This window comes from Carassius auratus, chromosome 5 (genome assembly GCF_003368295.1).
Source record: "Carassius auratus strain Wakin chromosome 5, ASM336829v1, whole genome shotgun sequence".
NCBI classification, from domain to species: Eukaryota; Metazoa; Chordata; class Actinopteri; order Cypriniformes; family Cyprinidae; genus Carassius; species Carassius auratus.
This window is the reverse complement of record NC_039247.1, coordinates 19,510,527-19,538,503: the sequence shown is the minus strand read 5'-3', so window position 1 is coordinate 19,538,503 and position 27,977 is coordinate 19,510,527. Positions and strand designations below refer to the sequence as shown.

At 37.5% G+C, this 27,977-nt stretch overlaps 1 protein-coding gene across 3 annotated transcripts in view; it reads right to left on the bottom strand.

Moving 5' to 3' along the window:
* Positions 1 to 19,402, bottom strand: part of LOC113079771 (retinoic acid receptor RXR-alpha-B-like) — a 55,861-nt gene extending 36,459 nt beyond the window's left edge. The window contains exons 1-3 of one of the 3 annotated variants that reach the window (XM_026251977.1): positions 19,150 to 19,402; positions 18,911 to 18,949; positions 2,579 to 2,710 (exon numbers count right to left, since the gene is read on the bottom strand). In XM_026251977.1, coding sequence (XP_026107762.1) covers positions 2,579 to 2,710; positions 18,911 to 18,949; positions 19,150 to 19,177 — 199 coding nt within the window. In that variant the 5' untranslated portion in view covers positions 19,178 to 19,402. The remainder of the gene's footprint in view (positions 1 to 2,578; positions 2,711 to 18,910; positions 18,950 to 19,149) is intronic. The other 2 variants (XM_026251986.1, XM_026251991.1) reach the window with 2 other exon arrangements.
* Positions 19,403 to 27,977: the final 8,575 nt, after the last annotated feature.

Genomic DNA, 27,977 nt, shown 5'->3' with positions numbered 1-27,977 from the left:
GTTTTATACAGTATGTTTCCAAAATTAAACTGCTGTTTGACAATTTTGAGCATGTGGTAGTTTATTGAAGTTGTTTGTAAAGCCATTGCTGCCAGTCATTAGATTTTTAGCCTTGCATGTACATTGTTGATCTAAATGCCAACTAGGATCTAGGTGTATTTATATACGAGGTACGACGGGGAAACAACGTCGTGTTATCAACGCTGATTAACTTTTCAAAATCAACACCTCATTCAGCTTTCCTCCCAGGTCTGCAGCACGACCCTAATTCACCCATAATGCAGGTAAGACGGTGAAACAGCGTCGCGATTTCAACGGTGAATCCACGTCGTGATTTCAACGTTGATCCAATTTGCAAAATCGAAAGGTTATTCAACGTTGATTCAACGTCGGGATTTCAACGGTGAATCAGCGTCGTGATTTCAACCGTACATCAACGTCACGATTTCAACGGTGAATCAACGTCGTGATTTCAACGTTGATCCAATTTGCAAAATCGAAAGGTTTTTCAACGTTGATTCAACCATGGTACCTGACGTTGTTTCAACGTTGAATCAACGTTGAAATGCCGGCTGGGGAGCTCCGGGACTCGTGAACAATGTTAATTTTTAGTAAACGTCAGATGAGCTCGCTGTTAGAGTTGTGACGTTCGCGAACGAACCGATTCTTTTGAACGGCTCATAAACATGAACGATGGGAGCCGAGTCACGGCTGGAGGGGAGCCGTTCTTTCTGTCGCTCTTTTTTCCTATGCGTTTTTCAGAGCGCGTGTTTCACACAGATGCACACAAATGAGCTCCTCCGCGAGACAGAACAGTTATAGGGGGAGGGGCGCACCCAGCGCAGGCCAACCCTTTATAGCGTGATGATATTAGTTTATAGTTGTGCACGCATCCTTCACGGGAGTATTCCAGTGGAAAAAAAACCTGCGTGCCTCTGTCATTGGGTAGGAGCGGAGCCATGACGTTTTGCACAAATATTCATTGCAGCCCACTTTGTTATTGTTCATTGACTTGAAGGGGCTGATGTCCTATTTGCAAAGTTTACAGTAGTAATAGTATGTAGACATTTCCATTTTATTTATTCTAATTTTATCTACTTTAAATATTTTTGGTTCTCTTTCAACATGCTCTTGTGTGATTACAATGTTCTTGTGTGGAAGTGTTTGTAGTAAAAGCTGTTTTGCACAGTAATTCATTGCAGCCGGCTTTGTTTTTGATGTTTATTTGTGAGTAGGTATTGTATGAATAACATAAGTCAGCGTAGCTTTGTTCATTCTTAAGCCAGACAAGAGGTGTGCAGCTATACAGCCAGGACAGACAGAAGGCCATTACTGAATCCATAAATGCAAAATACAGATATTAACTTAAAAGTAAAGCATTCTTGGTGTTTTTGTCATGTTGCAATAGCCTGTTTACACTGATTATATACCAAAATCAAAGTTGATATTGTATGCTAATAGATAGAGTTGTCATAATAACATATTACATGCTTTGAATTCCTTATATATAGCTATGCAGTGTTCTAAGCAGCTTGGATGGGTCGCTGTACGTGATGCAACATTTATTATAACCAGAGACTTAATATAATAAAGAGACTTGAGACTTGACTTGGACTCTAGCTCAGAGACTTGAGACTTGACTTGGACTCTAGCTCAGAGACTTGAGACTTGACTTGGACTCTAGCTCAGAGACTTGAGACTTGACTTGGACTCTAGCTCAGAGACTTGAGACTTGACTTGGACTCTAGCTCAGAGACTTGTGAGCATCTCTGGTCCAAGCTGATGTGACTCAGTGGAAGCGGGGAATAATTAAACATATTCAAAATTAGTAACTGCAGGACTTTTAACATTTACTACTATATTAACAAAATCAAAATTTGCTTCTGTTACTAATTATTTAATGGACCTGAACTGACATGAACTCACAACGGTAAGTTATATTTTTAATTAACTAATGCTAATAAGGAATAAAATAAATAATGTAAAAAATGTAATATTTAATGTTAGGTAATGTTAACGTTAACTAATGGGAATATATATATATATATATATATATATATATATATATATATATAATGTTATCTTTATATATTATTCCTGAAAGTGACAAATGATTTTGAAAAATCAACAAACCGTGGATAACCAAACTTGTTGAAAACCAACTAAAAACACAAAGACCTACAGCATGTGAATACATCATGTTGAAACATCACATGCAGGAATACGACCGGTGAAACGTGTCCATTAGCGCAGGGGCCGGGGGAGACGCTCTCTATTTGGCTTTGTTGTAACATGTTTGAACCAGAAACTATTTCTCAACCAGAAACTGTATCTTGAGTTCAGTTTGGGAATGACAGGACAAGACATCCTGCACTTGGAATGAAGACTGATTTTGCCCTACAGCGTTGAATCGCTGACGTTACGCGTGGATGATCCAGAGCTGTAGGGCAAAATCAGTTCAATGCCACTGTGCTAACAGGAACCAGATGGCTTACCTCTGAATTAAAATAGCTATCAAGTCTTTGTGGCAAGTGCAGGTGCTCTGATGTGTTTGTGGATGTGAATGTGTGCTTTATACCTGTGGATATCCTGTGCTGTTGTAGCGGGTATGTACCCGTGAAGCCAGAGCAGCCATTGGGCGAACTGCCAGCGTCGCCCGGCCAGCTCCGCAAACACGGCGGCGCTACTGAGCAGGGGTTTTTCAGGAGCCCTGTGTGTGTGACACAAGAGAAGTGGGTGAAAGTCACTCACTTCCGCTACAATCAGGTTAGGATTTCACACCAATATGAGAAAGGACACACTACACTCAAAACTGTTATGGATGGGTCTCGGTCTTCATGAGCTTACATGACAATAAAAAGGAAAATATAATCTCTCTTTCAAAGCCCAGGTGAAGTAATGAAGTTTTGAGTTGTGTCTCATGTACACTAAAATGTGATTTCCTTTGAAACCATTTTCACAGAAAACGATCATAAATTTTGCAAATAATCACAATGCAATAATCTGCCAGTAAAACATTGAATCATTCAATATGAAAATTTGAAGTAGAAAGTTTAAAGTTTAAATATCAACAAAAGACTCAGATATTTCTCCTAAGAAAATAAGAAACATTTTTGGAAAAAATTCACAGTTCACACTGACTGTTATTTGTAGTCTTGATTAATATGGCAAATCTGCACAGAGTTTATGACATTGATTATTATTGAGATGAATAATTGATTTATGAAACTAGACACATGTGAGATTAAAAGAGAGTCTGATTTGCATTTGCTCTGCGTTTAATCTTGTTGTTGTCTAGGGTAAAAAGAATGGCATAATGAAGAGATCTCATATGGGGTTTTTCTTTCCTGAGGGAGTGTCTTGAGTATGGAAAGTCTATTTTCCCCTCAAAGAAAATGGACTTTCATGGGAAGAACAAATATCTCTCAAGCGTCATTTTAAATATCTTTTAAGTTGTGTTTCAAAGATGATTGAAACAAATTAATTAAACAACATAAGGGTAAGCAAATGATGACAGGGTTATCATTTTTGGGTGAACTATCCCTTTAAGGCAGAACCATACTTGTACTTACTTGAAACATCTGCAATTAACATGTGTCCTTTTCTACAAGTTTCAAATGACAGTTTTCAACATTTCGACAATTGTGAAGTGTCATGTAAAACCAGAAGTCATCTTTATGAGAAAGACCCATGCGTGAGTGTTTGTGACCGAACGTGTGTGGCCCTTGCTACAGTACATATCTCTCATTAATATGGAAATAACTTGACCTGAAGATGTTTTATTTGTTCGCTAGTAAAACTGCAAGTGCCTCATTTTCATCCATCTCTGAATATGAACTTTGAGACCACCCAATACTCTAAACTCACTATGACCTTGAGCAACAGAGGACACCTAGACACACACACACAAACACACACTCACAAAGACTAAAGACAAAGTCTTCAGGCTCTTTTTACGAGACCCGGGATATTTGCTCCTTTCAAAGCCTTCATTTACGAGACCTTGATGAGAGGCTGTGCCACACAGAGCAAATTCCTATTTTCAAGGTTTCCATCTCCTCTTTAAGACAATCAAGCTCAAGGTCAAAGATCAAACCTGCAATTCAATTCATCATGAACGTCATAAAAATCTCTCTTTCAAGGGTTCTTGATTAGCTCTTCAGAAAAGGGCTTGAGGGATGGACCACAGTATAGGCAGAAGTTGTTTCCTTAGATATGTGATCATTAGACAACCTTCAAGGGCCTATTAGTAGACTTGAAAGCTGCATTAGAGATACATACAGGTTAAGGGGTTTCAGTTTAACATCTCCTGATCTTCTTTGTGGTGTGATTTGAGAAAAGCATTTGCAATGAGCTCTGGATACTAAGATGTTTGTGCTAAAGATCAATGGCTGGATTTGAATAATGAAGTCCTGCCACATATGTGCTATTAGATTTTTTAAAAGACTCTAACACTGGGATAAAATGTAGTAATGACAACCTAAGGCGGCTTTTAGGTTGTGCTGTATCATATCCTGTCAGAATGAGAATAACTTCTTTTGCAATGTGGTTGAAAGAGTCAAGATAGTGTGCTGGAACAAAAGGTCTGATCCATAACCTTTCCTGAGATGCTGCCAGGAAGAGACAGAGATGTTGAGATGAATGGAGAGTGAAGCAGTCTGGACTAAGAAAGGCTTTTAAAATAGCTGCAGAAAATCAGATGAGCAGACCCATGAGAAAATGGGTCAATGACAAAATAATGTCCATGGAACGTATATTTATGCTGGATTCACTCTTGAAATAGCAACAGTGATAACCATGGCAATGGACGGATGGGACAAAAATATGTGAGAGCACCCTCTGTGATTTAGACTGATCCAGACAAGACTGAGTTCATGGACAAAAAAATGTCAACTTCACTGCATTTTATATTAACCAGCAACCAATTCATTTCCAGTAATGGATGATAGAAAGTAAAAAAATGGTATGCGATTTATGACTGGCTTGAATTTAGTGCCACAACTAATCAGTTACTTATTTATTTTTCGCATTTCAAGTGATTGGATTAGGCAAAAAATAAATAAAAAAAATAAAAACACGACTGGTTGAAAGGTTGAAAATAAAAGGCCATCAACAGACACTTCAAATGGGAAGCATCGCAATTCAAAACAGCAGCAAGAGTCATAGCTAGTCCACAGTTTAGTAAACGTTAGCAACCTCTCCTCTTTAAAGGGGGGGTGAAATGCTATTTCATGCATACTGGGTTTTTTACACTGTTAAAGAGTTGGATTCCCATGCTAAACATGTACAAAGTTTCAAAAATTAAGTTGTACGTTTGAAGGAGTATTTTTGTTCCAAAAAAACCTCTTCCGGTTTGTCAAGTTTCGGAAAGTTTTTTTCGAGTATGGCTCTGTGTGATGTTAGATGGAGCGCAATTTCCTTATATGGGTCCTAGGGCACTTCTGCCGGAAGAGCGCGCGCTCCCGTATAGCAGAGCAGAGAGAGCACAGACATTCACTGATCAGAGCGAGAGCGTCACGAAATGTCACAAAAGAAGTGTGTTTTTGGTTGCCAGGGCAAGACAGCCCTGCACAGATTACCAAAAGAGAAACAGCATTAAGGGACCAGTGGATGGAGTTTATTTTTACAGAGCATCAACGGAGTTGTGCAAGTGTTTTTGTTTGTTCCCTGCATTTCGAAGATGCTTGTTTTACAAACAAGGCCCAGTTTGACGCCGGATTTTCACATCGTTTATTTCTCAAGGATAATGCAGTCCCAACGAAAAAGGGTCACGATCGTGTGTTGGAACCACAGGCGGTGAGTAAAACTGCTTCAAATATCTCTGTGTTGTTAACTTAGCTATCAGCGCGTAAGCACATCAAGTAAACAACATGCGATGTTGCCATCAAACTGCACTTTCCACATGTACAGCTTAAAAAAAAAAGAAAAAGAAAAAAAAGACGACATAAAATGGAACTTAGTCATTTTCCAAAACCGCTAAGCAAATATATACAGTTTCAGTACATACCACATAGAGACGGCTTTGCTGATGCTGCTCTTGTTAAATTTCAGCCTCTGGATCTGTGTCACAGCTTCCAAATGCTCTCAACTCAAAAGCCTACTGGCGATCGTGATTCTTTAGCTCCGCCCACACATCACGCCTCTAGGCGCTCGTGTTTTTCCGGGAAAAATCGGTACAGACTATCTTTCTCTTATAAATATAATAAAACTAAAGACTTTTTGGAGTTATGAAGGATGCAGTACTACTCTATAGGTACTCAAGATTAACAGGATATTGAGTGAAAACGAGCATTTCACCCCCCCCCCCCCCTAAGTTATTCCTGACTTTAAGTTATTCCTGATTGTGCTGTATTGACAGATTTGATGTGCAATAAGATAGGACATTTGATACTTTTATAAGCTGCGCAGGTGCTTTTAAGACTCTGACGATCTACACTACACAAATGGAATCTGCAAGAATGGAATCTAATATCACCTGCAAGAGATGGTAATTTAAAGTAGTAAATCATAGTTCAAGACTGTGATGTAACTAAGGCCTGGTTCACACGGGACGATTTTAAAATTGTCGGCAGATTTTCCAAACCTGAGAGACCCCACACACGGCGATAAAAAATCACGGGTCTAACAGTTTTGGTCGCTCCGTGTGTGGTGTGCAGCCACACGGCAATATCAACACATCACACACGAACCGATTTGACTCCCGAGCATTCCCAGGTCAGACGGGAAATCTCGCAAAATCCCTCGAGATCAAACGTGACTTTAGAGTAAACAATCATGGCGGACAAAGAGGATGCAGTGGCCATTGTTTGTGCTTTGTTTTTAACGGGGAAAAAACATAAGAAAAATAAGAAAAGGCGATGGTCAAAGAGGTGGAGACGACGCGAGCATGGACTATACTTGCTATATCATGATATGGAGATAAGTTGTTGTTTTATCTCATAGAAATGTTGTTACGTACTACACAGATTAATAACCATTGAAATAAACGTTCATATATTAGTTTCCATGTACTCTGGTGGACTGCAGTTGTGGATGTAGTTATGCCCATCGACTTTATTTGTATTTGTTATATTATATACGCCGGCTGTTTTGATTTTGTTTCCCGGTACTATCACTGCCTCGTCACCTCGCTTTCTGATTGGCTACACGCCACAGTCCACAGGCTGCGTGATTGTTTGTCCTCGGGGGACACCACACACGAGAAGAAATCGGGCAAAATAAATCCAACATGTTGGATATCCCCGATTTGAGATCGGAGCGGTCCCGACATTCTTCCGAGCAGAGGAGATTAGTTTTAACACACCACACACGGCAGGAATATTTGATCAGATTATTTTACGATAATCGGAGCATCCTAAGATTGTCGGAAGGGCTGAATCGGGGCTAAAATCGGCCCAATTATCCTGCCGTGTGAACCAGCCTTAAAGACTACTGGCTATTAACATAAGGGGAGAGTACTTCAATATGCACGTGACACGTGATTTCATGGAAAGTATTATGGGAAGTCTGGAAATATGGTTTTTAAACATTTCCAATTTAGAGTTATTGGTCATAAGAAATTCCCTGAATATGTGATCACTCAAATCCAATTATGAGAGAGGAAATGGAAAAAGTGGGAGAGAAAGTGTAAGCAATGGCAAAAAACATCCAGCTTATTGAAATCTACTCCAATATTCCATCAGCCAATTTTTTTTTTCTTTTTTTGTATTTCCTATGGAAGGAACAGCATGGAGTGTTTATGGTCGTCGAAGCATCCTGTCCATTAATCTCTCTGTAGATACACCAATCTGCTTTTCAACAGCAATGGTTGAATGAAATTATGTGGAAAAATACTAGGGAAAGGCTTTTCAAATTGACTTCATCAATACATAACAACAAATTCAGTCTTGAACATTTGATTGCTCGCACTTAAAATAACCAGCATGCATTGCACATGTGTAAATACATGCACAAGGTTTTCTAGATATACGATGGCTTGGCTACAGATGCCATCCTGGGTTTTTTCTGTCTGTCTGGTTCGCTAGTGATGTGTAAAATATGAGGTCCATATATCCCTGGTGTATGACACATTGGGGCCTGCGAGTTGAGTTCATTTGGAAAGTATGTTAGCTATACCAAGAATACATTTTAGCAAATATTTGGCTCACTTGCAATCATAACATTAATTATGTAGTGGGGAAGAATTATTTAGGGCAATTTTGAATACTGTAAATGTCCAGATGATTGAAAGAGAGAAACACTTAAGGTTTTTGAAACCACGGATTGGAAATAATCGGATGAGTTCCTCAGAAGATGTTATAATCATTATTTACATTAAATAGAGGTGCATTTTATATAGACCATCAGAGCAGATCTGACAAGGAGAAAGAAGGAAAGTTAGTGTGGCGGTGAAGCTGTTCGACCAGTAAATTCATATCAAATCTCTGTCTAAATCTCCAAAGGAAATTTAAATTCTCAAAAATTGATCTTTCAAGGCTCAGGAGACTTTTTGGCATATGAAAACATGTGAAAACTGACACTATTTAAGTGTCACAAGCACTGTTTATTCTATAGCAAATGGCTGTTTGAAATGAAAGCAGGCAAATATTGTGCATTAGTTAGTTATGTGCGTTCTCTTCTCAGTAGCTGATTAGAGCTGTGTCTCCAGCAGGTAAATCGCACCCCTTCCAGGCACACACACACACACACACACACACACACACACACAGACGCATCACTCTGACATCCTGTTCCTCGTCTCCTCATTGTTCTCTTATGACTTCCTGCTGTACCAAATCACACACTCACCAATGTAAACAACTCTGAGAGAAAATAACAGTGAGCAGAAAAAAAAGTGTAAAAAGAAGACAGCTAATTCTTCATGTTGTGTCTTGCAAATCACTCAGAAAGCGCTAACAGGGAAACAAAATACAGTGAAAAGACTGACAGAATATCTTATCATTCCATCAGCATTATGTCATGATACTGTATCACGTTACAAAACAATTAAATCAGACGGGTCTGATGGCTTGGAAAATCATCTGACCGGATGAGGGCAAAGGGTGAAAGGTTCATTCGTTCCTAAACATTCTTTAAAGTGAAACTCTGGAGCAACTTCACCCTAGAGACATCTAAATCAGTCTGGAAGGAAACGTACAAGCATAAAGGAGCCGAAAGAAATGTATCGCACAATTCAGTCTTATCTTTCACACCCAAGGAAAAAGAAAAACCTATATGCAATTTACAACAATGTCATGTACAAAACATACTCCAATCAACCCTGTTAGAAATCACACTTCCCAATCGCTCTCTAAAAGCAGATTGTACTGAATGCATAAAGTAAAAATGTCTTTAATGACCTACTGGAGAAAAGATGGGACAGTTCTCAGAGTCCTTTAGGACATGCTTTAATGAGTTTACATGGCCAGGCTAATTAATTAGCCAAACCAGAAAGTGTTTGGATTGAATGTGATTTTGGGATGTTCTCAAGGCCTCAAGGTACTGTAAACCAGAGCTGGAATGCAATCTGGTCAGTTATGCACCTCTAGTTCTCTTCCAGAGAAAGAGTGTCAGCCTTGGGGCGAACACATAGTACATACAAATAAACATACTTTACACGTACACAAGAATGTGTCAAAGCCGTACATCAATTTAAAGTGAAGTGACATACAGCTGCCATTGTTTGGAATGCATTGGAAGTGTCGTTCCATTTCTCATTAAAAACTATTATAAAGTAGATATGTTTTTTAATCCTTAATCATATGAAGGGAAAACATTTGTTTTCCTCTTTTCAAATGGTTATTCAACAGCCATTGAATCAATCGCAACATGAGTCATGACTCAATTATGTTATTACCGGTATGTACAAAATGGAGCTTGTACATTTACACAAACAACATTTAGTGCAATTACTGCTAAAGCACAGAAGTGGAAAGAAATAGCACCGCTGTTTAGTGCTGTTGTGATGACTCTGTCTTCTGTGTTCTCTGACAGTGTAAAGATGAATGAAAACATAGAAAAGCATGTTGCTCCTGGGAATATAAAAAATGATAAAGTAAAGCAAATCTTGTCCTCACTTTGCTGAAGTTGTAAAATGTATATGACATTTTTCATTTACAATGAAAATATGTCCTTTATAAGTGAGTATTAGGTAAAATACCATCAAAAAGGTATTACATTTATTTCATTTAGCTTAATGTAGCTACATGTAAATGTACAAATATTTTAAACCACTGTTTGTTTAAAAAAATATAATTTAATTTACAGATTACATTAAGACCAGTATTATTTAAAAACAATATTTGCTTGTATCCCCTGCAGGACCTTTATATATATATATATATATATATATATATATACCGAGCCTGTGGTATGAAATATATCAAGTTTATAATAAAAAGTATAGATGCAACCCCATGCAACCCAGGGAATGTGCCACATACTGAAAATTTTGTGTTTGAACACAGCCTTCAACATTCTTTAATTTCAGAAAAAGTGTTATAGCAAACATGTGGTGGCAGATGCTTATTACTGTGACCCCAATAAAGCTAAAGTCACAAAGCGCAAGTGTGTCTCCTGTCATCATGCACAGAGCTTGAAGGGGGACAGAAGCTCATGCTTGCATGGACATAATAATCCACACGCATAAAAATAATCCCAACATGCCCAGCAGGAACGACCATTTGTGTGACACCTGAGTTGCCATAACTAATCTACTTTACATTCTTTAAATTTAGCCGTTGGAAAAGCAGTTTTGCTGTAATTTAAAGGGGCCGTTCACCCAAAATGGAAAACTTTGTTAACAGCTGTCATCAACAACTGAGACAAACTTCAGAATCTTAACTTATATTCCACAGAAGAAAGAAAGTCATAGAGGTTTGAAAACAACACGAGGGTGAGTAAGTGATGAGATAATTTTTTATTTTTGGATGAACTGTCCCTTTAAATTAAAGCAAAAGTGTATTCAAGAACCCTTAAGCGCCCTTTTTACATCATAAAGGTCATAAAGTCTCTTTTCTAAAATAAGTAGCAATGATTCAGCTAATTATCCCAAATAAATAAAACAGAATCGCACTGCAGGCGATTCTAAAACAAGCCAGTGACTCAGAGGAAAGGAACTTCCTTTCAAATCGACGTCTTCTCCAGGGTGCAAATTGGATCCGTCTGTCCCATAGGGTGTAAGTGCAGCAAATAACACCTGTCTGAGTATCACATGAACAGTAGTTTGGGGTCCCTGTTGCTGTTTAATGGAAATTTTTGGTGTGTATAATTTGCTGTTCTCATGGGAGAAGAAATGCAAGATCCATATCTCCATCAGATCTTATCTGAATTACTGACTGTTCTGCATTCAGCCTGTAACATATCCTTCAAAAGAGCTGGAGTGTGTACAGGACGAGGAGATGCAAATAACAGTGAAAGGCAAAAAGGGAGGAAAGGATACGTTAAGCAGATGTAGTAGCTTTTTATAGACAGTATTTACAGTCAGTAGAGTTTTAATTTAATATGTTTTGACTTGCACTTTGTAGAATGTGCTGTCTGGAACAAAACCCATAAACCAGATGAAAGCATTAAACCATATGCACAATGGTAAGATTAAGATAATATAATGGTGGAATATACAGGTGTGTGAATCTTTGCTTTCAGTTATCAGGTGTCACCACTTTTGCAGCAGTAACTGCAGCTAAACGTTTCTTGTAGCTGCTGATCAGTCCTGCACAGTGGCTTGTTGGAATTTGATCCCATTCCTCAGTGCAGAACCACTTCAACTCTGTGATGTTGGCGGGTTTCCTCCATCGAACTGCTTGTTTCAGGTCCTTCCACAACATTTCAGTTGGATTAAGGTCTGGACTTTGACTTGGCCATTCCAAAACATCAACTTTGTTCTTCTTTAGCCATTCTTTAGTAGAACGACTCGTGTGCTTGGGGTCATTGTCTCGCTGCATGACACACCTTCTCTAGAGATTCAGTTCCCCGACAGATGTCCTGACATTTTCTTTTAGAATTTGCTGGTATAATTCCGAATTCATTGTTCTATCAATGATGGCAAGCCATCCTGGCCTAGATGCAGCAAAACAGGCCACCATGTTTCACAGATGGAATAAGGTTCTTATGCTGGACTGCAGTGTTTTTCTTACTCATTTAAACCAAAAAGTTCTATTTTAGTTTCATCCGTCCATTAAACCTTTCTCCAGTAGTCCTCTGGCTCACCACATGATCTTTAACAAACTGCAGATGGGCAGCAATGTTCTTTTTGGAAAGCTCTAGCTTTCTTCTTGCGACTCTGCCATGCACACCATGGTTGTTCAGTGTTCTTCTGATGGTGGACTCATGAACATTAACAATAGCCAATGTGAGGAAGGCCTTTGCAACCTCGTGGACTATTACATGTCTTGCTTTTTGAGTGATCTCTGTTGGTCGACCACTCCTTGGGAATGTAACAATGGTCTTGAATTTCCTCCATTTGTACACAATCTGTCTGACTGTGGCTTTGTGGAGTCCAGACTCTTTAGATGGTTTTGTAACATTTTCCAGCCTGATGAGCAACAGTAACTCCTTTTCTCAGAGATCTCCTTTGTTTGTGCCATGATTCACTTCCACAAACATGATCAGACTTTGATAGATCCCTGCACATACTTTTACCACTCACAGATATGTAACATTGAATCATCTTCCTGAATAAATAAATAAAAAATGTTTTTGTCTTATTTTTTGAATGGTTTCTCTTTCAAACCCAAAGTTTGGGTCAACTTTCAGGACTTTTGATGTTTTGGGTGATATTTATGCAGAAATATAGAACATTCTAATGGGTTCACAAACTTTCAAGCAGCTCTCTCTCTCTCTCTCTCTCTCTCTCTCTCTCTCTATATATATATATATATATATATATATATATATATATATATATATAAAACACTACATAACACATTAATATATATATATAAAAAGAAAAAAACTATTTTAAATATTCTAACTCACATTTGGTGATACATATACTGCCATTCAAAGGTTTGGGGTCAGGAACATTATTTTAATGTTTTAATGTTTAATGTTTTTAATGTTTTAATATTCTGTGGAATCTGATTTTTTTTTTTCAAAATTCTACGATGAACAGAGAGTTTGAAATAACAACATATATTTGAAGTAGAAATCTTTTGTAACCATGTCCTTGCTGAATAAAAGTATTAATTTTACATATTTAATTCTAACCTAACTTCTGACTGATAGTGTGTAACAATAGAGAAAATAATAGACTGAATACAAATCATGTGATTTTGAGACAACATGAAAGCTTGTTGTGTAACTGCTGCTTTGATTACATACTGTTTGTGTGTATAGCCTGAAACAGGCCTTATACTCAGGTCTGCCACAGACAATGGACTTTGCAAATGCATGTGCAGTGAAGTTAACCTCAAAAGTTTACACCTGGCCCTTATGAAACAAAACTATATTGCAGTATATTGGAAAATATCATGTAATATATTAGGCATATATTCTTATGTATATTTATTTTTTCAAATATATTGCAATATATTGAAAGCGGCAATCATTTGTATATTTTGCAATATATTATATAATATATGTATCATCAATATATTATTAAATGTATTCAAATATATAAAATATAAGAAAATAAAAAGGGAAAATAATATATTACAATATATCACAATATATTTTAAGAAATATATTGGTAAATATATTTTCCTTTCGTAAGGGGGTACTTAGACAGCTGGACCTCTCATTAACCTCTCCGTTGCAGCACGCAAAAACAAAGACAGACACGGACTTAAACATATTAGATAATTACACTGGTACTGACCTGCCTCTAGACAATGTGCAGCATTAAAGTCAAAGGAGTCTACAGTCCGTCTACACACATACACACACATCCTTCACACTCTAAATGACATGGTACTTATGCTGCCATAAAGATGGAAAGTGGGGATGGGAGAGTTATTGTACATTCTTTAGATTCTCAAAATCCATTAACTGGATTACCTTGCAAGGGGTCAAGTGTAATCCCATTAACACCCACCCTGCACCAGAGAAAAAACTTGACTGGTCTAAAACACTCCCTTAAAGAAGTTGTTAGTGCCTGCAATTTTTTTGTTTGATGCTGATGGCAATCTACCTTCATACATTTTTCATAAATCAAACATACACAACACACACAGACGCACAAACATATAAAGTCCACTAGTAGAGTTGGGGTACTCGAACTTGGACTCGGACTCGAGTCCGGACTCGAGTCCAATTTTGAATGAACTCGGACTTGTCACGCACTCGGAAGAATTTGTACTCGGACTTGACACGGACTTGAACATTTTGGACTCGGAAAATATTCCGAGTACAGTCGAGTCCACGTCATGTGTAACAATAAAACCAGCATAAAATTGAAATTATAAATTAATGAATGTCTCCCCTTCTGTCATTTTACTGCACCACACCGGCAGGCAGAAGTCTCATGCTTGCAGACGAAACACACGCACCACTCACTGGATATCAATGTGGATTAGTGATGGGAAGCTCGATTCTTTTCCGCGAACCGGTTCTTTCGGACGGTTTGATTCAATAAACCGGTTGAAAAAAAAAAAACAGTTCACCGGATACATAATCCATTGCGATGTATTTGTTATTAAATGAACTTATGTTTCGTCAGATTGCCCTTCATTCAAGCCCTCGGTTTACCCGCACTCATTACATTAGCACAAAATCAGTTCAGAATCAATCACCAAAAGAATCAGTTCGGTTCAGACGCGCTGTGAGTCATTCGGCTTCATGCTGAATCACGAATGCGCAGTATCATCAGCTCCTCGGTTCTCGAATCGGACGCGTCCGAAAGAAACGGTTTTCGGTTCAGTTTACTGATGATCTGAAAACTGATACAACCGGTTCTTGACTCGAGAACGAGAATCGCTCAAAACCGGGGTAGGAAAATTTGACAGGGTAGGATAAAATGTCAGGACACTGGCACATGCTGCGCAGTATCATCAGCTACTCTACTCGTGTTCATGTTCTGTTTACTACAAACTCAGTTTGTGAATCTGTCATCATTAACTATAAATACAGTACAGATATTTCATAAATCATCCCTTATTCATATTAAACATGGAGTCTAGAGTCTTAATTATTGTCCAACTTCCCTGAAAACCCCTTTGGCCCATACATAATCTACAATATACAGATTAGAAACATGTAGCCCCTATCTTAAAAAAACGTATATATATAGTTTTATCACACTTTCCGATGTTTAACAAAATACTTGAAAAATTACACGCACGCAGTATCATCAGTTCATCGGTTCTCAAATCGGACGCCTCCGAAAGAAACGGTTTTCGGTTCAGTGTACTGGTGATCCGAAAACCGATGCAACCGAGTACCAAAGACAGCAGCAGCAACCAACAGATGCTGCACAGCTCAGCATTGCAGGATTTGCAAGACCAGAACTGACCAAACAAGCAATGCAACTTTATGATGCAAGTTCTCCAAGACAACAAGAAATTCATAATGTCATCATTAAGGATCTCCTCATTGGCTGCACTTTACCTCTGTCAAATGTGGGGGAGAGGCATTAAATAACTGAAATGTCAGCTTTAACTGGAGGACAATATAGTGTGATACAATAATAAAATAGGTTCATTTGTATTTTCATGCACTTGTAATACAATAAAACCTTTGAAACCTTTTTTGATAGGAAACTAGTTCTGTTGACATAAAATAAAAATGTTCAATGACAATGACTGCATGTAACAGTGGTATTTTTTTTATTACATTTTCATATTGCCATTGGTTTAATGGGTTGAAAGGTTAAAATATTAATAGAATGTAAAAAATTACAATACCAATTTATAATCTTTTTTAATTTAATTACTTTCTGGACTCGGGCGGACTCGACTCGGACTCGGCCTTTAAGAACTCGGACTTGAGTCCAACTCGGCCCCTTTTGGACTCGGACTCGGACTTGGACTCGATGTTTGTGGACTTGGTCTTGACTCGTACTCGACAAAGGTGGACTCGGACCCAACTCTATCCACTAGTGACAACACTTTTATTTTATGAATCAGCTCATACAAAAATTAAGTGTAATGCTGAATTGAGAAAAATAAAAATGCTGTTTAAGTAATCGGTTTGTCCTTCTTTTTATATATATATATATATATATATATATATATATATATATATATATATATATATATATACTTGCAATTCTGAGAAGAACAGTCTTAATTGTGAAATATAAACTCACAATTAAACAATTAAATTAAATTAAAATTAAATTAAAAGTCAGAATTATATAATATGTATATATTTATTTTTATTCTGTAGAGGAAATAAAATTGCAAGGAAGAAAGTCAGAATTCTGAGGTTATATCTTGCAATTCTGGAATAAAAAAATAGTCTGAATTGTGAGATGTAAGCTCAGAATTACAAGAAAAAAAAAGTATGGTGAGATAAAAAGTCGCGTTTTTATTCTGTGTCAGAAACAAATAAACGATATTTATTCATAGCGTTTCTTTGTTTTCCAAATCTGAAACTTTCAGTTTATTTTGTATGCAACCAAACAAGGTCCACAGTACAACATGCAGAGTTGCCTTTATCAAGGAGTCATGCATTCACTGCATAGAGCAAATGATTAACAGGGCAGCTTTCTGAGCCATTCAAATATACCCCCTCTGCCAACACTCATCACTTTCAAAAGGCTTTAAGAGATGATGCTTAAATTTCAACAGTTTGTACAACAGTGAAACAAGAGAAGATCCAAACACACACTCCTCTCGCAATGTGTGTGCATCATCTGACACTTCAGACAGACTTTCTCAAGTGCAGTTTGGCTTTCTCTGTAGTCCTGTCTAGAAACAGCCCACACTGCTTTGATTTGGACAGACAGTAGCTGGAGGGTGTCTCAGAGACGCTGTCACTTTAAGCAATTAACTTTCCCTTTAAAGCCACTCTTATAAAACTGACAGCTGCAGACATTCACAAAGGACCAAGCACCTCTTCAGAAACAAAAAACTGCTCTGCCATAAAACCAAATTGGTTCTCTTTTATTGAGGTGGTCCGGCATCCCGTATACACCCCCCTCCCTACCACAGATGGGCTTCTTACAATGGGACCCTCTATTTCTTAATAATGCTCATGGACTTGGGACGGTCCAGGGAAAGGTTGTGTCCCCCAGAGACCTATAGAGAGCAAACATTTAAAATGCCAGTAAAGTTGCACACATTGAGCCTCAAAACTTGCTGTTCACACTAGGATTCCAACATGCAATAGGAATGTAAATAGGTGGCTTGGGAAATGAATATTGCTGCAAAACAATTTCAGTTTCAAGTTTATACAACATCCTGTGTACCATCACTTATGCCATGAGTTATTCATTTCTAAATCTCAATGGCTACAGCCAAATTTTCCAGCTAAGCTTTTGAGAAACAGATCAATTACAGAGGCTGACGCGGTTTAAGAGGAGCTCAGGTAAGAACAGACTACTTTTGTACAGCATATAATTACCAAGCAAACCAAAGAAAAGAAAGACCTTGATAAACCCGAGATCTAGTAAAGTTTTCAAATCTCAGCCGGACTCAGAGCTTGGTGTACCGCCCTTTGAAGTGGTTGAGATAACTACTGAAGTGTGCTGACATCTATTTGTTGAGCTTTCATGGCAACTCATTTTAACATTTATTCCTTTAAATGGAATTCTTTATAATACTTAATACTTATATTCATAATAGTGTAAATATACTAATCAGTACTTGGTATTGTAATATTGATTAACAACCTGTACTTACTATAAAATTATGGTTAGGGTTTGGTTTAGGGTCAGTTGCTTATTGATGCAGAATACTGTTGTTACTAGTAAATACATGTAAATAACGTGTTTGCTAAATAATTTAATGAGGCTGTGAAAGACAGAAGTACAAAGCTTTTAGTGTACTGTAATGTTCAACAATATACTGAATGTTCAGCCAAAGATATGTCTTTCCAAAAAACAAAAAGTAGGCAAAAACTCCATAAAAGGTTTGGAAGTTATGAATAGTTAAAATTACGACTTTTACAGCAAGTGCCATTGTAAAGTGTATCTCTCACAGACTAGTTTTCAGCCATGTTAAATTCAATATGGTATCTGTTTAAGGTCAGTAGTACTTTTTTGATTGCTAGTCCTTTGTTAATCACTACTCCAGTAGAGCCAAGTAAGTGTTCTGCTGCCATTTTGCCACTGAATTTTAATGGGATTCACTTCTGACCAGTAGCCCAATTTATTCCATTATATATACATTATTCAAATAGAACCTATCTATTTTAGCTTTGCTATTACTTATTTTTTGGATGATAGAACTTCTTTATGAGACACTAGTATTTATCCCATTTGCTAAGCATTTATCCCACTAGTTACTTACTATATGTGAAGACTGGTCAAAATTGTTACTTTGTAGTCAATTTATAGTAAGAATAAAATACTAGTCAAATTGCAATTGCTAGGTCTACCGGTCACAACTGGAATACACACTTGTCTAAAGTGAGTATTTTTTTATTTGAACCACAGATCCCCATTGAATTCAATGACGAAACGATTCTGTTTATTACCAGTAACAACGGAATAGTTCGGCTACTAATTGTCACTGTTAGCATAACAATGACAAGTAAATAAACAAATTAAATTCATAAAAAAGTACTAGATATGTAAAAGTAAATTCTCGTTAGTTTACAGAAATAATTGTTAAAACAGCTTGCCATAAGCGTTTAGAGCGATACATGTGACAGCGCACAACTGAAGAAGAGAGCGCTTGAATAAAACTATTAACATTCACTGTTTGTCTGAAGACATCGAGTCTGCACTTCTCTCACACCTTAATTGTTATAGTAACACCCCTTTATCTTATCGTAAAATATCACAGATATAAACTTATTATAACAGTGACAATCTCACTCATCGTATTACCTGTAGTAGCTCGCTTGCGTATTACTTCATTCCATTTACCTGCCCACAAAAATTATGAAATGTTATCCTACTATTTTAAGGAAAACAGGTTTAAGACACTCATACACATTTGAACGTTTACATGCAGAATAGTTTTGTTTCGTTCAACACTTTTGCGCAGAAACTGGTAGATGTCTGTACCTCTGCATGACATTAGCCTTAACATAAAATAAACCATATTTCCCCAGAGTCAAACTCACCTAGAGACAAGAATGGTTTGGTTTCCATATTAGCGCATGTCAGCTACGTTTCTTGCAAATAATGATTTATTTTCCCAAGTGGGCACGCTATAAGATCCAGTAGGAAACGTCGTCAGACTGAAGCCAGAGATCCGCTGTCAAAATCCACTTAATATAACTAAAGTATGTACTTCAATCGGCTCCATCCAGTTTGTAACTCCGCGAGAGCGCTCGCTCGCTCACTCCCTCCCAGTACTCCTTCAGCGATCCACCACTGCCTCACCATAGGGACCCTACCGAGGGGAACTCCGACCGCCTGCGCTTTTACAGCGACAAGCCTGTTCTACTTTTTATATTGTGGTACTGTTCCAAACACCCTTTTCAGACTGTAAGATAATTATATCAAACTGTGTACTTAATATTTATACAGGAATGACTATAGACCTTATTCGTTTTAGACGCCATATTTAGTTAAACCTCAGGTCGCCTATCTATACTAAATGTGTTGTGATCTCAATGTTGTATCCTAAAGGGAATTCAACATTAATTAATAAATGTGGCACATTAAAGATCAAACCCATTCATTAGCATTATGGAACAAGTATATTAATGAATATGCATAGATTAATATAGATTGAGGGTTTTACTCAATGCCAAGGGAATGAATTATAATGTGAGGTGGCGATACTAATAGCTATACCATTTTAATATACATTTCATGGTATGGTATATTCAAAACAGACATTAAATGTACAGTTGGCTATAAAGAGAAATATAAAGAAAGAATGGTTGCAAAGTGAGAGACATCTTTCAAGATTCTGCCATAAAAATGAACCCATATAAATAAATGCCTCCACATGTAAATATTTCGATGTACTTTATGTTCAGTAAATCCATTTTTAACCTGAACAGAGCAACTGGAATCTTTTTAACTGTGATTAAAATGTTGCTAATACTTATGTAATCACTTCAAACAGGTCATGAGCTTCCCTTTGTTGAAGATGTCAGTGAGTTTGTCTTGACACTGAGAAAAGGTTTTGATAGTTTGGAGTTCTATAGACAGATTAGAAGCTGTAATTAGCTGTGTGTTCAGATTTGATGTTTATTTAAATGTCTTGGAATTTCAGTCCTGTTGGTCCACATTATACTGCACTACTTCAATGCAAACTTGACACCTCTCCAATAGTGCTTGTCTGAGCAAAGAAAATGCTCTAGTTGTACTGTAGTTCTAGTTGTAAAAACGGATGAGGAGAGAGTCATAGGTTACAATAACAGCTGGTGAGATTGAGAGAACATACTCACTTTTCAAACAGCATCTTACTCTGAGGAGAGCAAAATGACTTTCCAAGCATGATTGCAATTATTCAGTTCAAGCACTATTATAAAGAGAGTGTATAATAAATCTTAATGTGGTTCATTTAAAATATGATATCTGTATCACTAGGAAAATGCAATAAGGATCAGTTCAGTTCAGAATGCAATCCCTTTTTATTTTAATGTATCATTGTAATGAAAAGGATTGTCCACCCAGAAAAGAAAATTGTATCATCATTTGATCACTTTAAAGGGTTAGTTCAGCCAAAAATGAAAATTGTGTCATTAATGACTCACCCTGATGTCGTTCCAAACCCGTGAGACCTCCATTCATCTTCAGAACACAGTTTAAGATATTTTAGATTTAGTCCGAGAGCTCTCAGTCCCTCCATTGAAACTGTGTGTACGGTATACTGTCCATGTCCAGAAAGGTAAGAAAAACATCATCAAAGTAGTCCATGTGACACCAGACACCAGATCCGAAAGAAAAGACAATGCTGAATAAAGTCATAATTTTTTTAATTTTTGGACCAAAATGTATTTTCGATGCTTCAACAAATTCTAACTAACCCTCTGATATCACATGGACTACTCTGATGATGTTTTTCTTACCTTTCTGGACATGGACAGTATACCGCAGGGCCGGATTGGGACTCGTTTTCAGCCCTGGAGTTGCCTTAGACCTACCCACTTTAGTTCACAACTGACTATATTAAAATAATGTAATTAAAACCTCAGAATATAATTCCCCTACAGCCTTGTAATTCATTGTATTTTTTTAAAACATCATTTCCAATTCAGTGCAAAAACAATAGCCTAAGTTTTGCTTTAAAGTGAAGATTTATTAGAACAGTAAATGACAGGATAGTGTAAGAATCTCTTTTCTTTAAGATTTAGTATTCATAAATATCCAAACATTGAAACAAAAACAAAAAAATCTAATAAAAACAAATATATAAAACAAAATAAAAAATAAAGATTAAAATAAAATGTATTGCACTTTCTAATGACAGTATTATCTCAGTTTCATTAATGTATTGCTGAATCATCAGGTATTATTAATTATCTCGGGGGATTTTTCATTGAGCAGTGCTCTTGATTACTGTTAGTTCTTCTACAATCCTATCTGCCCATTCTGCTGTGTTGGGCTCATGACTGGAGCTTGGTAACGTTACTGGGCCTTGCTCTTAGCATAAAACGGGACTAGATGCGGCTGCTGCTGAAGAGTTACAAGAAAAAGTTTGATACATGAGCGGTGGTTTGTAAACAAAGTTGTTTTGCAATGTCGCTAGCATCTTGAACTGCTCCTAACTACCTTAACGTTAGCTTACTTACCGGCCTCGTCATCTCCGTTTGTTTAGTTTTTTTGAGGAAGAATGTGCTCAGCTTAGAACATTTGTCCGCGTCAGTTTGCAAAGCTTTCTTCTTATTTATTCTGGACTTTTCAGCGCCGCATTTGCGCTTTCTGTTATCCATTTTTATCTCACTTTTTTTATATTTTGAGCAACTTGCAAGGTCACCTTGAAGGTGACGTGTTGGGGGCGGGGCCAGGGAGTCAACAGATACTCACGTCATCATTATCTTAATAAGAAAAAATTAAATAAAAAATAGTGGCACGGTGGTAAAATAATAAATAAAAAGAGTGGGGCTGCGGTAAAATAATAATAATAATAATAATAATAATAATAATAATAATAATAATAATATATTTTTATATATATATACACACACATATATATATATATATATATATATATATATATATATATATATATATATATATATATATATATATATATATATATATATATATATATAATTTTTTTTTTTTTAAACTCGGAGCCAAAAAAAAACATACCAGTCCACCGAAAATTTTCCCGGTGCTCCCGATTAGCCAATCCGGGCCTGGTATACCGTACACACAGCTTCAATGGAGGGACTGAGAGCTCTCGGACTAAAACTAAAATATCTTAAACTGTGTCCCGAAGATAAACGGAGGTCTTATGATTTTGGAACAACATCAGGGTGAGTCATTAATGACATAATTTAAATTTTTGGCTGAACAAACCCTTTAAGTTTTTCCAAACTTGTATGATTTTCTTTCTTCTTTTGAACACAAAAATATATATTTTGACAAATGTAGGTAACCAAATAGTTAATGGTAGCCACTGACTTCAATAGTATGGAACAAGTACTATGGAAGTCAGTCGCGACCAAGTCAATGGCTATAGGCTACTATCAAATGTTTCTTCTTTTGTGTTCGACAGAAGAAAGAAACTAGGGATATATATATATCCCTAGCCTCTTTATCACTTGAGTGCTACAGGTTTTGTAATTACTCTGTCAGAATAAGTCTATACTCTCAGGAACTATGCTTTCCTATAGAGATTTACTAATAGTGATGGTGCAGGCCAACAAACAGCTCTGCTGAAATGAGCACACAATACCCGGCGAAACAGGAGCAACTCCATCAAACAGTGGTATTATCAAGGGTTAGTGACAGAAAACCAAAATCCTTGTGCAGTGTGACTTTCTCAGGGAGACAAATTGAGATGTGTCTCACTGACTGATCTCTTAAGGATCAACGCCAAGTGCAGGACTCAGTGGCAGGAGTGATTTAGTGCGTCTCACTCTCTCCGCCGGTCAGCCACTGTGGAGGAAAGAGAGGAACAATCAGCCTCATCATAAATCTCTACACTTCCTCCCACCATCAACAGTTCAAGAGAAATACCCCCCAACCCCCTCGTACACAGCCCATTAAACCTGTTTGCCCCCGGACTCACACACACACACACACACACACACACACACACTTCTGTTGAGGTCCAACACAGCAGCAAGTAATCAGTCATTTCAATGCATTCATCAGGAGAGTTCTGGGGGAAAAAAATGTCTAAATATAAAAATGTTTGGAGTGCTGAACATATAGGCAAGGCCACAATTAAAGGAACAGCTCATGGAAAAATAAACATTCTGGAATTATTTATTTACCCTCATGTCATTTCAATCCCATATGCTGTTAAAGGGATAGTTCACCCCAAAATAAAAATGATGTCATTAATGACTCACCCTCATGTCATTCCAAACCCATGAGACCTCCGTTCATCTTCGGAACACAGTTTAAAGGAACACTCCACCGTTTTTTGAAATAGGGCTTATTCACATTATTTCCTACATTTAGATAGGTGGGCAAATGCATTTTTGTGTCAGTGCATGCATTGTTTTAGTTTGACTGGGTCGGCGTTAGCTTAGCTTAGCACAATGAATGGAATCCTTTGTTGCCAGCTAGCATGGCTTGAGTAAAAGTGATAAAAAAAATATAAAAAACCCCACCTAATTACTTCTTGTGGCCTGCGTATTCACAACGAGTACAAATAGCGATCCAGATTAACACTAGGCGATTTCCTAGGCAGATATTGACTTGGGACTATATTATGGGGAAGCACAGGCGAAGCACTGCTACTTAGGCGAAGCACTGCTACTTCGGCGCAGAGATATCACGCAACACATGAAATCCCACGACTTCCGTCAACATACCGGCGTGAATAGTAGCTGCCTGGCTATTTTCCTTACAGTACACGAATGGCGATGAACATGGCTGATTTTGAGAGAGACGAAGAGGGTGACTTCTCAGACAGTCAAGAACCAGAACCATACCTATTTGAACCAGAGTTTACAGAAGACGAGCTGCGTGCTTTGGAAATAGAACGACAGGAGGAGGAGGTTGTGATCGCTCAACAGCCTGAGGACGTGAGGATGAGAGCCAACATGAACTGGTGGTGGAATGTGGGGGAATATGCCAATATATGCCGACGGAAATAGAGTGTCTGTGCTGTAGAGAGTGGGACATGTTTTTGCCAATGATGACCAGGCTCAACACGTCAGATCAAGATGAGCGTGCCCGAAGTTGTGTCACATCTACAGAGGATTTCACGGCGCTGATCCATTCTGCAGTACTCGATTTATATATATATATATATATATATATATATATATATATATATATATATATATATATATATATATATATATATATATATATGTGTGTGTGTGTGTGTGTTACATAAACAATGAAGACCGTTCTGCTACCTCCTTTGGTCAAAATGCTAATAGCCTTCTCCTCTCTAGTAGTTATACTAAAACTCCCGAGTCTAACTCGGTGAGAGAAATATAGCTAGCTAACTTTCCCCTCAGTCATTTCATTTTACAGGTTCGTAGTCTAGATAGTAGTCTAGTCTATCCGTAGTCTAGTGCAGCATCTATTTTACATCCGAATAAAAACACAGATTAACATAAGGAAGAGAAATAAAAGACAACTTACATGTGCACTTTGTTCTTCCTGTGCTTTGAAAATAGATGGGACTGCCGTATCTTTCAGACGTAGTACCGTCTTTCTGGACCCATATTCCATTTTTTCAAAGTAGTCCTCTGGTGCAAAATGTTCTTCGCAAACACGATACTGCTTTATTTTGTTGAGAGGCGTTGAACTACAGATCTCCAGAGCTGCTAGCCATTTATTTCTCAGTTCCACATTAGATGCAATTCTGTGAAACATTACATTCGTGTATGTCCTTTGCTTGTTCTCACAACCTTTTGCTATGCAGGTAATAACCATGTTTGTTGTAACTTCTCAAAATAAATCATCCAAAAGCGAAGACACTCGGTGCAGGTCACGCCGGTATGTTCTTCTTCTGTTTTTTTGACGCGTTGCACGCCGGTATGTTGACGGAAGTCGTGGGATTTCATGTGTTGCGTGATATCTCTGCGCCGAAGTAGCAGTGCTTCGCCTAAGTAGCAGTGCTTCGCCTGTGCTTCCCCATAATATAGTCCCAAGACAATATCTGCCTAGGAAATCGCCTAGTGTTAATCTGGAAAGCTATTTGTACTCGTTGTGAATACGCAGACCACAAGAAGTAATTAGGTGGGTTTTTTTTGTAATTTTTTGATCACTTTTACTCAGGCCATGCTAGCTGGCAACAAAGGATTCCATTCATTGTGCTAAGCTAAGCTAACGCCGACCCAGTCAAACTAAAACAATGCATGCACTGACACAAAAATGCATTTGCCCACCTATCTAAATGTAGGAAATAATGTGAATAAGCCCTATTTCAAAAAACGGTGGAGTGCTCCTTTAAGATATTTTATATTTAGTCCGAGAGCTTTCTGTCCCTCCAGTGAAAGTGTGTGTACAGTATACTGTCCATGTCCAGAAAGATAAGAAAAACATCTTCAAAGTAGTCCATGTGACATCAGAGGGTCAGTTAGAAGTTTTTGAAGCATCGAAACTACATTTTTGTACAAAAATAGCAAAATCTATGGCTTTATTCATCATTGTCTTCTCTTCCATGTCTGTTGTGAGAGAGTTCAAAACAAAGCAGCTTGTGATATCCGGTTCACGAACGAATCATTCGATGTAACCGGATCTTCTTGAATCAGTTCACCAAATCGAACTGAATCGTTTGAAACAGTTCGCGTCTCCAATATGCTTTAATCCACAAATGACTTAAGATGTTAACTTTTTTAATGTGGCTGAGATTCCCTCTAAATCACTATTCGGACGGGACTAGTTTTCCAAACTACGCTTGAGTTACGATTCTTACCACCTGACGTCTGTGATTTTCATGTACCAATTCTGACAGGACTAGTATCTCCGTGTTTATTACAGAGGTGGGAGGGTCCGATTTGTGCATCTGGGCGTCACAGAGATCTGTATGCGTGCATTGCATTCATTCAGAATGATTGCATTAGTATTATTACACAATAAATACTAAATGGCTAGTGTAGCAAAACCATGTTAATGTTTGGTTCCTTTAGTTTAACTTGTTTCCTTTTTTAATTATTTTTTTAATTAAATGTAATTAAAACATTATGTAACTGAGTACATAAATGAACGTGAGTAATCTTACCTGATGCTGATATTACAATTAGAGTTGTTCCGATTCCGATACTAGTATCGGAAATATCTCCGATACCACAACAAATTCTGGCATCGGCATCGGCGAGTACATGAACCCATATACCGATCCGATACCATTTTCTTAAAAAATACCTAGTTATGACCGCAAGCTTTGCCTAACCGCTGCACGGTTCTTCTTCGCTGCTCAAAATGCATTGAAAACACAGGAAGTTGTGCTGTGTTGCCACAAGCAACCCCTGTTTAGAGCAGCGAAGAAGAAATGAAAACGCGTTAGCAGCCCTGATCTATATATGACTGGATCACTCATCACATTCTAAACTGCCAAAAGACAGTGAAGCCGCTTCTATATTATAGATCAGTGGTTAGCAGTATGTCTCTGTAGTACCGGTAGTTACAGACTCTCAAGTATATTCAGTACCGGCAGCTGCGTTCAGTCGCTTCAGTCAAAGCGCAGGGCTCCAGACAGTAGCCGAATATATACTAGTGTCTGTGAATATTAAACTGCAAAATACTATTTAAATATTACTCCCGCAAAATCTACATCTCTGTGGGTGACTGGCACAGATGCGCGAGAGCTCGCTGTTTTGTAGTCTCTGCTGTGTGTCATGAGGACACGAACGCATAAACCGTCACTTCATGAGAATTTACCGTTTCATTTGAGAATACTGTCATATCATAAACACAGACACTCAAAGATCTTCATGGCAGTCCATTAAAATAAATGTTTGGTTTACATGAGTAAATTGACAATATATAAAGCTACTGTTGTAGCCTACAGTAATAATAATACGTCTCTATAATAATAATAATTATGCCTAGATGGTTGCTTGTTTTTTACTTGTTTTGTTGTAAAGAGATTATCTGATTAATAGATCTTTTTTTATATTCCTAGACTTATTTGTTGCAGTTTTTTTATACAGTTATATTGTAAAACTTAAATACCTTTTTTAGTTTGCGGTGTTAGATTTTTGGCTGCATTTGAAGTTCTTTTTTGCATATGAAAATAAATAATACTGTCAAATTCATGTTAGATAATAAAAATACTGTAATAAATACAGTAGTTCACCATGTATTTGTTCATGTTTTATTGAGGGATCTGTCTGAAGCACACCATAAAAAGAATTCTAGCAATTTACACAGGGCTAGTAGTATATACAGCTGTATATACAGATACACACCCAGGTAACGGATCAGTACTCGGTATCGGCCGATACCCTGAGCCCAGGTATCGGAATCGGTATCGGGAAGAGAAAAAGGGTATCGGAACATCTCTAATTACAATGGCTGGTATTAACAGTTTATGTGATATTGCTCTTGATTTTATTATTTGTATTATTTTTTTATTATTATTTATTTGCCGCTAAGCAAATATATCAAACATCCGCGTGGTAAGAGCATCCACGGTAATTCACGTTGGCCAAAACACACAAGGAAACGCGTTGTGAAATAAAATATAACCGGCAATCACAGACATTCGCATTCGGACGGGATTAGTTTTCTCAGAGGATCACTGAGTTTGCTGAAAAACGGTAGGTAATTTGCTCTGGAATTATAACAGAGGTTGTGTGAGAAAAACACAGATGTGGCAGATTCGGACGGGATTAAAATCACCAAGTAC